At 40.7% G+C, this 12701-nt stretch overlaps 1 protein-coding gene across 4 annotated transcripts in view; it reads right to left on the bottom strand.

The window, feature by feature from the left end:
* Positions 1-12701, bottom strand: part of SYT1 (synaptotagmin 1) — a 331096-nt gene that overhangs the window by 77596 nt on the left and 240799 nt on the right. For 3 of the 4 annotated variants that reach the window (XM_083573363.1, XM_083573365.1, XM_083573364.1), the window contains exons 5-6: positions 5323-5445; positions 2301-2468 (exon numbers count right to left, since the gene is read on the bottom strand). In XM_083573363.1, the coding sequence (XP_083429489.1) occupies positions 2301-2468; positions 5323-5445 (291 nt within the window). The remainder of the gene's footprint in view (positions 1-2300; positions 2469-5322; positions 5446-12701) is intronic. The other variant, XM_083573366.1, reaches the window with a different exon arrangement.

Genomic DNA, 12701 nt, shown 5'->3' with positions numbered 1-12701 from the left:
AATCTCTTATTGTCCCTGCTTTCAAACTGGAGCTGTCATTATAAGACTAAGTATACCAAGGGAAAGGCCTATAGCGATTGAAGTGCAGTGAACATTTCAGACGAAAACCCTTCAAAGGATGTTCAGCTGTGCTGCTGTTATATTGCTGGAAACTTGGTTCTGAGTTTGGTTCTGAATTTTTTGGACAGCATTGCACAGCACTCTAATATATGTCTTGATTCCCTCTCTCCATTTCCACTCATGTTTAGGTGTTTGAATGAACATGCCATAATGACAAGATAATTCCTTTAGGTGAAAGGATCAGAGGAAAAGAGAATCAAACTTCATTTACAGTGTCCCTCCCCACCCCAAAGAAACTGAATGTGTTCCAGACTCAATTTTTCATTCTGTTTTTCTTTTCTTTTTTCTGCAATCCCAAACAACTTTACTAGGAAGTAAGCCCCACTGAACACAGCAGGACCAATTTATGAATAAACATGCATATAACTGTTCTCTCATCCTACTGAAAACATTAATAAGAATAAGAAAAAGAAATTATTATTTCTACCTCACCCATCTGGGTGGGTTTCCCCAGCCACTCTGGGTGGCTTTCAACAGCACATTAAAAACAGTATAAAACTTCAAGCATTAAAAACTTCCCTAAACAGGGCTGCCTTCAGATGTCTTCTAAAAGTCAGATAGTTGTTTATTTCCTTGACATTTGATGGGAGGGCATTCCACAGGGCAGGCGCCACTACCAAGAGGGCCCTCTGTCTTGTTCCCTGTAACCTCACTTCTCTCAGTGAGGGAACCGCCAGAAGGCCCTCGGAACTGGACCTCAGTGTCCGGGCTGAACAATGGGGATAGAGACGCTCCTTCAGGTATACTGAGCTGAGCCTTTTTAGAGCTTTAAAGGTCAGCACCAACACTTTGAATTGTGCTTGGAAACGTACTGGGAGCCAATGTAGGTCTTTCAGGACCAGTGTTATATGGTCTCGCCAGTTTAGACATGCATGTTTCTTGACTTCTTCCCCCAGTTGTGTCAAAGTCTCAGCTATCAGCCTGTCTAGAAGACGTCCAATTTAAAGCTACAAAGGCACAGAGGGCAATCCATTTTCTACAAAGATTAGGGTAGAAACTAAGAGAGTGATCTGCATGGAGGCTAAGAGAATGGGCAAGGCCTTGGTATGTCTTTCATCTGCACCATGAACTCACTGAAAAACTTTCGGCTTTAGGGTAGTGCTTGTGAAGTGTTTTGAACACTTGCAAGTACTGTTATTAGTAATAGTTAAGCAAACGGGAATATGTGCTCCTCCGAGAGTGGGGGGGAAAAATAGCAGTGTCTCCAAACTGGTGGGGGACCTTACTGGCACAAGAGTTAAAAAGCAAATTTTCTCCTCCCTCCACAGCCTTCTATAAATCTCCTCCAGAAGGTTGCCAGACCCTCCAATACAGTGTGGGAGATTGTGCTTTCCACCAGCAGAGGCCTTCATTATTATTTTTTTTTAAGGAGGCAGTTGTTGGTTCATAAGGAAAAATCCAAAATATACAATCAGGAATTGTCATTATTAGGGGACCAACTAATTTTTGCTAGATCATAGAGGGCCAGATCTGATGAAGTGAAGGGCTTAGGGGGTCAACCAAAGGGCCAACCAAAGTTGTTGACCTTTCCTTAGGGTTGGAGTTGTTGAGCTTCTTTTAGGACTGAAGTTGTTGAGCTTTTTTAAGTTTTACCACAGGAAATAAACTGCCCCAGGAGCCAGATTAAACTAACCGATGAGCCAGATTATGCCCCCAAAATGGACATGCCTGTCATAGAGAGTGAAAAGGAGAGGCCTCTTAGCACTAGCTTCCTAGCACTGTTTCCAAGTGGATAAGGCACACAGCTTTTCATTTTGCTCATAAATGGTGGTCTGCAGCAGCATTTAACCCCATCTCATTCATGGCAGATATCTCCCACCTTCTGGAATGGGCTTTGGCTCTTTAGCAAAAGCAGCTTTCCCGGAAATCTAAAGAGTCCATGCTACAGCTCCCTTCCTCACAGGAGTTTCAGTCAGACTCAAGGTCAGATTCATGAAAAGATGCAAAACAGCAGAGCTCTGAGGCTACAGTTGAATTATTCTCCTGGTAATAATCCTTTGTCCTTTACATTTTTCACTGCAGGGCAATCACTGGAATGGCTCCCAAAGAGAAAAGGCCATTGTTGCCGCGGGTCACCAATTAACCAGGACATAAGCAATTCTGTGACTGGGAAAGAGATTAACCTTTAGTATACATAGCAAACAAAGAAATGGGTGCCATGCAATTATTCAAAAGAATACCTTGAATGTAAATTGCTCATTGAAGACAGGGTTAAGAGTTTTCCTGTGAACTTTTGTTTCGTATTTCTTCTTCTTATCAGGAAGCAGGAAAACCTTCACGTAGGGATCAGATGTACCACCCATATCTAAAGCAGGCAGTTCTGCAGCCTGAATAATCCCAACCAAAAGCTGAAAGCAGAGGGAGAGGCAAGTGAGAAAGAATCAGCAGAGCAGAATATTCAGCAAGCATTTACGAAAGAGCTTGCCTTGTCTCCTGACATCTCTCTCTATAAATACATGTACACAACAATATGGTTGCACACAGATACATGCGCCTGCTGACACACACACACACACACACACACACACACTTGCAGTTCTCCTTTTAAAAAGAACAAAGCATTCTAATAAACGCAGATTTGAAAAAAGGTGCATGATTCTTTAAAAAAACAAACATCCAAACCCCAATTACAGCCGCCGCAGATTCAAGAAGCTGTTTTTAAGCAGACAAGAGGCATTTAAACTGCTGCTGATTAGAGCTATATATGGATTTTTATATTTTATTTGGTGATGCCACCATCAAATAGCTCCCTAACAGATTATTTTACTGGGGCTTTATTATTATTATTTTTAAAAAGACTCTGCAATTTAAAATGTATTGTTAAATAATCTTACGATACATGATTACTAAAAGTTAAATTTATATACTTAAAAGGGAAGGATTCTTTACCAGTTGATTAACTATGTTTCTTATACTGACCCACTATATATGTTAACGCTAAAACCAAACCATGGTTTGGCATGAAACATGTGTGCTCCTGGCTGGCAAAAGATGGTTCTTGTTTCATGTGTCTGTGGGATTAAAACCCTCTGGCACAGGAACATTGGAAGTTGCCTTATATAAAGTTAGACTACTGGTCCATCCAGGCCAGTATTTTCTACACTGCCTATTAGCAGTTCCCCAGAGTTTCAGACATACTTAGACCTATCTGGAGATACCATGGATTGAATCTGGGGTGCTCTACCAGTGAGCTACGACCCTTGCCGGAACCCTGGACTATGCGGCTATAGTAGTTGGCTGCTGCCCTCTTCCCCACTCCATTCTGGTGCTCTCCACAAAGGAAGGCGCTATGATGTCCTTTGGCCTGCCCAGTTGTGTTCCATTTATAAATGGGATATAGAGTGGCTTCATGGGATCACTAAGAAAGCACCGCACGCTGACTGCAGCCTTACCTGCATGGGTACTGCAAGTGCAATGTAAATGAGCAACTGGTTTGAACAGAGGTACACAGGAAGTGGCCTCATACTGAGTCAAGACTATTGGTCCATCTGGCTATGTACTGTCTATAGTTTTAATTGGCAGTGACACTTCACAGTTTTGGGCAGGGGTCTCACTCAGGCTTATTAGGAGATGCTAGGAACTTAACACCAGCCTTTCTGCATATGAAGAAAGTGCTCTTCCACTGAGCTATGGCCCTGAGAGTCACACCAGGGGAATATGGGCTTGCCTGTCAGTGTCACCACACCCGCTTTTGTTTCTATGGTGCTTGTGTTTTGTATTTGCTGGTTGAGTCTAGTATCAGGAATATATTATACCACATTAGCCACCCAGGAGCCACAGGATCAGTTTGCCTGCCTGTGACGTTGAGCTAGTCGAAAGGGAATGTAATTCAATTCTTTTTTAAAGAAAATAATTCTCTCTAGAATGGAGTCATTATGCTCCAGGGAGTATTTTGGTGATCTTGTTCCAATTTCCCAACAATGAGTAGTAATTGGATTTCCTGGCCATGGATCTTTGTGTTCTTGCTTTTTCTCATCCATCCCAAGAAAATTGTTAAGAGCCCAACAGGGGAATATAATGTCTGAACTATGGCAGCAGAAGAAATTATGAAACCGTAAATAAATGCTAGTTAGCACCTTAGTTATACTTGGAGCGCTACCAACGATCTACTAGCAAAAATATAAATCTCTTGAGGGAGGAAAAATCCCCAAGCCAATGTTCTAGAGTCAAAATAGCATTCTTTTTAATAAAACCCAGGACAACTTTTGTTCATCTTCTGAAGAAGGTTATATCTATTTCTTACAAAAGATTTCAGCTTCTCTAGTCCCTCGCCTGCTTAACATCCACTATTCTTTGAAGATTTAAAAGTTCCACACTGATTTCAAGAGCTCTTAGTGCTACAGAGTGGTCCACTAAAGGTCTAAAATACAGGATACTTTTGTTTATGTGTTTGCTTTTGGAAGTCTCTCTCTCTCTGTATACCTCTTTATTCTTTGACTGGTGATTTCTTTAATGCTGTTCTTTGAAGGACAATGGATGGTGTGGGAGTTACTTGAAAAGGTACGTAGAATATTGAACAAAGTTTTACTGTTGAGGCAGAAAGATTGAAGACACACCAGGGATCGGTGCTGGCTTTACACTGTATGTCTTCCTTAGACACCAAAAGTGTCAAAGGAGAACTCCCAACATGAATTTACTGAGTTAGAATTCGTATCCTGATGTGACACACGCATAGTAGGGATAAACAGGAAAAAAGAGTAGCTATCTCCCTACAGAAAGTAATTCTTTCTCTTAGGTCAGATCCCCACCGTGCATTTAAAGCACAACGACAACACTTTAACAGACATGGCTCTGTCCTCCTCCCAGAATCCCGTGGACGGTACTTAGTTAAGGGTACTGAGAGTTGTACGGTGACTCCCATTCCTCTCCCAGAGCCACAACTCCCAGAATGGGGTAGCCATTGTGGATCTGTGAGGGGAACAGGGGGTTAGAATACCTGTGGAAAGAAAATGCCTGCAACACTTCCACAATACCATTTAAAATGTTGAGAATATGAGTAAAATGAGTACGTGTGTATGTGTAAAAATATATCTATATTCATATCCAATTGTGTTTGCCTTTGAGTGGAAGAGACTTTGGTGTGCAACAGAGCTTACCCCTCCCCCCGGGAAATAGATTTGGGGTGCACCTGTGGCAGCTGGAGAAATGCATCACCCTCCTCCCCGACTCAAACAACACACTCTGATCACACTTATTTCAAACCTGATTGTCTTGAAAGTTGTAATCCAAAGAATACTGAATTTTTCCTAATTTTTCCTCCTCTTTTGCTTCTTCTTTTTCTTCTCCATCTGTCAGCCCTGTTTCAGCATCGTCATCCTTTAAGGCCTGCAATGAACAGGGGCAACAATAGAAGTAATTAACAGGGCTACTGTATTTTCCAAGTGAAGCCCTGAAAAGCAGGCAGTGGCACTCAACCCTTATAGCAAAAGCCATTAAAAGCAAGCAGGATGGCACAAAGTCATATATGCTGTTGACATATATATATTCAGGCTACTTTCGTTGCAGAAATATCATCGTCAGCAAGCAGCAAGGAAGCAATGGAAAAAGGGGGAGGGAAGTGTCTTTTGAGGGTATTGCAAGCAACAATTGTTTCAAAGCCTGAAACACAAAGAAAATGTCAACGTGTTGTTGTTGGGGTGGGTTTTGTTTTTGGGTTTTTTTTTGCAAAATCTTTGATTGAATCAAATTGCTTTGTCCAGAGGCAAGTGTGGATAAACATGCTATTAAAGAGGCAAGGTTGCACAGTCATTCAATTTAAAACAGTTGTGCATGCTGTGAATTATTTGCAGTAAAGCAAAGTGCTTCTGTAAAATTACTGCTATTTTAAATGTTGCTATGTGACTTCTTCATAAAATGAGATGCCCAAACATTTCAATTTTTTCTCTCTGTTCATGATGCATATGGAAGCAAAGGTATCACTATGCCATTAGCAAATGCACGGTCACAGAAAAGAAGACCCTTTTCGTTCTCTTTTTCTTTTCAACTGTTCCCAGTTTAAAGCCAGGCTGAACCAACTTGATTTAAATATACATGGATGTTAACACAATTATGGACAAATTTGTTGGCCAAAACAGCAGTTGTTTTAAAAGGTAGCGTCAGTGTTTACCAACAGAGAAAATAACAAACTGAAAGCATTAATTTGTTTGATATTAGAAAGCTCAAGTTTGCATCATATGTACGTAATTCCAGTAGAGCAATCCTATGTGTGCCTACTTAGGAGCAAGCCCCACTGAGTTCAATGTGATTTATTCTGAGGCAAGTGCGCACAGGATTGCATCATAAAGCTCTAATCAATTCAGTTGGCAATTGTACAATGCTTACCTGGGAAACCCTATCAATTAGATGAACTTACCTCTAAGTAGACATAGTTAGGACTGTGATGCAGGACTACCTTTGACTAAAGTAAAGCGAACTGCAGCACACTCTTCTCCATTTAACTTTGATGGGAGTTACCCTCATATAAGTCATTATAGGATGCCAGCCTTAGTCATGGCTAACTTTAGTTGGAGTGAGCATCTCAGCATGTAACTTTTCATTCAAAACAAGTTAAGTGTTTTGATCAGTTGCATGATCATATTAAACAAATGTACTTGTCTGCTGTGCCACCATGGAAATTACTTACAGCACAGTGCACAGCAGCAATGAATTAGCACCATCTAATTTACTTGTAACTGCAATTTGAGAATTCAATCCAATCACAAATGTATGCCCTTGCCTTTTCCTATTAGAAAATGAGCTTAAAACTGGAAAGGTAGAGCATACACCCCAAAGTTTGGCGAGATGGGATATAAATTATCCCATTCCCATATAAATAAATAAGCCCCCAGCTCAGTTTGCTTTCATATATATATATATAATTATTCTAAGGCCAAAGATCAGATATCCCACACTTGCTTAATGAATTATACTAAGAAAAAGGGTAGATTAATTCATGTTGGCAGAAGCAGGCAGCATGCTGGGGTGGCCGTACTCATCTGACTCATCCAACTTCTAGTTGGTTGTCTTGCTGCTGCTGCTGCCTAACAGCACGTAAAGAGGAAGGGGTGATGTGGCAGTGAGGTCAGTGTGGTGCAAACACATTATGTTATTCCCCTAGTTGCATTTGCACTGTGCCAACCTGGATGCTGCCTCACCCCTCTGCCTCCTAGAAAGCAGCAGCAACACAAGTGACTGGAGGTCAAATTAATCTGCAACTGGCAAACAGGGTTTTGTTTATTTGTTCCATTTATCAATAGACTTTAGGTCAGGGACCCCAAGGTCCTCTGGTTGTTGATAGACTACAACTCCCATCACCCCAGATCACCAGCCATGCTGGATGGGGGGTAAAGGCCACAGACTCGTACTGTTCTCTGTGCTGTTGAATTGCAAGCATCTCCCCTCACACACCAAAATGGGCCATCATCCTAAGTGCAAAGTAGGTCTTTTGTGTGCAGAAAGAGGTACTTTTAGCAGCTGCATTCATAACACACAGTTGCAGTGGCAGAAAGCTTCACCGGTTTGATCTAAGATTAAACATACATTAGAAGGGTGAGGTGAAGCTACCATCCACAATCTATTTCCCACATTATAGGGCAGTTTTCTTGTGTATTCCAAGTGTGCCCCAGCCCAGAGTTTGGAAATGGCTGGTGTACACTTACATCCTCATGGCTAGACATCAAAAGCAAATTTCTCACGTTACATTTATTTGAGGAAGTCTTTTGACGTACCAAATTCAATACCCTTAATCCTAGTTGCTAAGGGACAACAGCATAATGTTTTGTGCCTGGTTTGGGGGCTTCCCTTAAGCATCTGGTTAGTGTGAAAGAAGATGCAGGCCTAGAGGGACTTTTTGACTGATCTGATAGGACTCGTTTTTTTTGTTCCATGCATTTGGACCTTTCCCTTCCCTTTCTACTCCTGAACCCTGTCAATACACAACTCTTATAGATGTGACAAAGAAAGAAAGTGATTTCATTCCATTGTTGATCTCCTGCATATATAGTTTTGTTTTTTTCACACATTCTATCAATAGAATTTGTTAAAGAGGAATTACTGTCATCTTTTTAAACAGCTGCATGTTTCTTGTAAATTCCCACTTACAAATTTATTTTCAAGTTGTTGTTTCCCCACCCCCACCACAGACCTTCGGGGCAGGGGGGGGGACTTAAGAAGCAGATTGGTCACCTGCAACCCAGTTAAACCAAAGAGTTTGGATTTAAGCCAATTTGGTCTCACTTAAGTCATATATCCCATCTCCAGGTGATCAGCCAATTGGCTAATTAAGGACACCTATAATACCACTAAAAAAATCAGCCATGGGTAGTGGGTAGTGCCGGATTTACTTATAAGCTAAACAAGCTATGGTTTAGGGCCCCATTCTCTTGGGGTCCCCCAAAAATTTTCACTATTAATATACTTCTTCTTAATTGTATTTCAGTTCAGAAATTACTTTGATGAAATACATATTTTGTTATGTGCAAATAGCTTTAGATACCTATTAGGTCCATAAATTACCATAAAGCATATATTCAACACAAAAAACAGTGGCAATTTGTTGTTGACAAAGGACAGCTGGACATATAAAGGGCCCCATTACCTTCAGTAGCTTAGGGCCTCACCAAACCTAAATCCAGCCCTGGTGGGACCCGACTGCGTAGAGCAGTGATGAAGAACTTGTGGCCCTGAGCCCGGTTCTGGCTGGGGAGGGCGGGGTATAAATAAATAATAATAATAATAATAATAATAATAATAATAATAATAATATCCAGCCAGCATAGCCAATGGTGAAGGACAGTGCTTTTTTCTGAGGGGATGCAGGGGTACACATACCCCTAAACGTTTTGTGAATCTTTGTACTTTGGTCCATTTACTGTATTTATTTTTCCTGATTTCAACTCTAAAATGGTGATTTTCTTGAGTCAAAAGGAGAGTCCCCCTAGACATTTTTTAAAGAAAAAAAGCCACTGGTGAAGGATGATGGGAGTTGAAGTCCAATAACATTTAGAGAGTCACACGATCCCTGTCTATGGCAAAAGTAAAACCATGTCTGGAAGAGGTGATAAATGAACATGCCGACATGGCTTGACTATAAGTACTGTGTTGTACATTGATTGTAGCCTTCCTGCATCAAGCATAAGGATTGGACAGTAGCTTCAGCAGCAGCACGTCAGAAAACTCAACGTTTTGCTGACGTTATAACAGTTATGCTAGAAGTTTGCAGCCATATCCTTGTAAGTAGCAATGCAGCTGGCAAATATTCCCCCCCCTCCGCCCCCAGCAGGTGAAAAGCACCAGGAAGAAAACTCAGCAACATACTATCACAGTTAGTGGCATAAACGGTGCCAAGTCCCAATGTCCTGATCTAATCAAGAGACATATTTTCTGTAAAATCAAAGTATCTAGCAAGTGAGAACATTTCAGCCTGATGTAATTTTAATGGCTGAGATATTACATCTCCCTCTCCTCTAACACTTTGTGACCTAATAAAAGATCGAGACCATTGCTGCAATTATTCTTCAAGAAACGGGACTACATTTTTGATAATTTTTCAGTGCCACTGTTCATCACTGATATAATTAAGTCGACTCCTTTCCCAAAGGCTGAGCTTCAGCAAGGATTTTGCTGTACCAATACATTAAATTCAGAGTCATTAAATCAGAACTTATTAGAGTGTTTCTCGGGTTGAATGTTCACCCCTTCCCACTCTTCTTACATGGGGTGGAGGAAATGGCAGCAGAAAATTATAAGGAGACACAGGAGGATTGCTGCAGACTGATAAATTGCAGCAGTGAAAGTTGTGATAGGAAGATGCTTCAAGAAATAATGGACCAAATATTTTCCCAGATACAGCAACATATTTCCAGAAGTCAGTTTAATGCAGTTCAGGGTTGCAGAGGAACTGCCTTGGAATCCTACTCATGCTTACTCAGAAGTAAACCACAGTGAGTTCAGTCAGGCTTACTTCTATTTAAGAAGGCAGAGAAATGCTGTCTAAAAGTGCAAATGTGAGATATATATATATAAAACAGCACAAGATATGAAGCACACTGTAATTGAATAAGATTGTGATCTTTTTAAAGCCAATAGGAAACAATTTTTTTCCTTCTTATGTTGAGCAGTTTTGGTAACTTTGATTTTATGCAAAAATGAAAGAAAAATATGTACATTATTTTCTGTGCATATCAAAACTTGAGCTTTCTAATACCTTCAGGCTTAGTATATATAGAAAATTGAGGGTGGGGTTTGAAATATAATCCTGCAAAAGAAAGAAATCAATTTGGTTCAGCCTCTTGATGTGTGTCAAAGCTATGTATAAATCTCAGCTGAGGAGCCAGAGCTGTCAGGAGACTAAATATATCAGAGCTTTAGACTAGGTGTGTCCAAAGAGCAAAATAAACCTACCGCAAGTGACAATCCAGAACAGTCATGAGACACAACATAGATAAGGAGGACATAGAAGGAAGAAATAAAAATTAAAACATCCACACACAAAACATTAGTCAAACCATGGAGAAATGACCATTTACATAGATTGTACATTTGCTGTTCAACACCTTTACATAATTCAGATTGCAATCCTATGCACAATTTACCTGGGAGTAAGTTCCATTGAATTCAACAGGACTTACTTCTGAGTAAACATGCTTAGGATTGTGCTGTGAGACCTATGATCATCCACCCTTTACTTAAGTACGGTAGTTATTCCCCTAGATACTGATAATATTTTCTATACACATAAAAGTTTTAGGTTACAATCCTACGCATTCTTACCCAGGAGTAAACCCTTCTAAACACAGCGGGACTTACTTCCAAGTAAAAATGTACAGAACTGCATCCTCAGGCTATAATCCTATGCACATAAATAGGAGTAAACCCTATTGGACCAAGAGGGACTTACTCCTGAATAAACACATATAGGATTACGCTGTTGCAGACCACAAACCACTTACACCAGAATCCTTGGGAGTACAAAAGCTTACATTTTGATCCTAAATACATTTACAGCACTAAGAAGCCTCACTGATTTTAATTAAGACAGTTGTCAAGGACCCTTGCTCTGGAACTGAGACTACAACTGCAAGAGAACGATATTGTTACAAGGTAAGAGCACTTCCTGCCTGCGTTCACCTCATTTTTTTAAAAAAACTAGTCTAATACATGTATTTATTTCTTTAAAATTAGCATGATTTCTTTAACATTAACAATGTGCAAGACATTCTGTAAATCGCAAGTGATATGATCTCTGCCAGAGAGGTAATACAGATGGGATAATGGTCAGCTGTCAGGATATGGTGAGCTGTCAGGATAATGGCAAGCTGTCAGGTATGATAACATAAAAGCAAAGAGGGGTGTGTGGATTGCTGGAACATTAATTGGCTCCATATGCTGTAAAGGGGAATCTATAGCAGGGACATCCAACATGGTTCTCTCTAGCTGTTGTTGGACTACAAGGCCCATCAACCCCCTACTAGCATGACTATACATCAAGGATGATGGGAGTTGCAGTCCAACAAGATCTGGAAGGCACATTGTTGGCTACTTCTGACCTATAAGAATAGGAATGATTTCCTAGCAGAATAAATTTAGCAGAGTGAAGGCAGGAAAGGGAAAAGAGAAAAAACTATTCAATAAGGGCCGGTCCTACTAATCAGCAGAGCAAGGCTGCTGTCTCAGGCAGCTGATTTTGAGTGTCACAAAGGGGCAGCAAACCATTGGTTATTTAGTGTGTAATTACTGTGTTTTTCACTGTCATAGATAGTGGGAGGCGCTTGTGGGATTTTCTACCTCAGCTGCCAATATGTGTTGACCAACCTTGGGTACTATGCACACCTTGATCGGGGGTGGGCAGTGGGGTGGAGGGTAGGTGCAGATATTTGCTGCTCTGCCACAAAAAGGAAAATGTCTTAGGCAGTCCTGACTGGATTAGTGAAGAAGAGTAAGAAAAGGTAAAATATGAATTCAGAAGAATGGATGTCTGTAACTTTAAGGACTGGGTGTTTGTGGTCATTGCAGAAAATTGGGGAGGGAGGAGATTATGAAATGGGTCCTTTTGAGGTCATTGTCATAGCACTTCTTGGAGTTGCAGCAACTGCTAGTGCTGTCTGTTGTTCTGCTGCCACACCCCCACATACTCATGTGAGACCTAAAGCGACACACAGAGCACATTGTGGTTTGACATTTTGCAGGCTGCTCTGTGTCCTGAAAAGCCTACTCTTGCTGCAGAGTGCAAAAAACTCGTCTGCACTGAACTCTCCTGGACTGTCAGATATGACGTAAACACCTCAGCATGTCGCAGTGAGGGAGGTCAGGACGTAATGGTGGTTCCTTTGCCAGAGAGGATTATGAAAAAAGTTGAAGGTCTATCAACAGTTTGCTCACATGGGCCTTGCAGCCCCTCTTATTTTAATTATGAGCTTCCAGGCTAGAAAACTGCATTATTATTATTTTTTGGTACAGTGTTCTTGATGCAAATGCGAACCTTTGGATAATGAAGGTTATGGCTTTGGATAATGAAGGTTACTACTATGAATATATATGGTACATAAAATGAAGAGCATGTAATTATATATGTTAATAAATCTGTGTGTACCATCATCTTAAAC

The sequence above is a fragment of the Podarcis filfolensis genome (assembly GCF_964270895.1).
Source record: "Podarcis filfolensis genome assembly, chromosome: 10".
Taxonomy (NCBI): Eukaryota; Metazoa; Chordata; class Lepidosauria; order Squamata; family Lacertidae; genus Podarcis; species Podarcis filfolensis.
The sequence above is the reverse complement of the archived record's forward strand: the minus strand, read 5'-3'. Positions and strand labels throughout refer to the sequence as shown.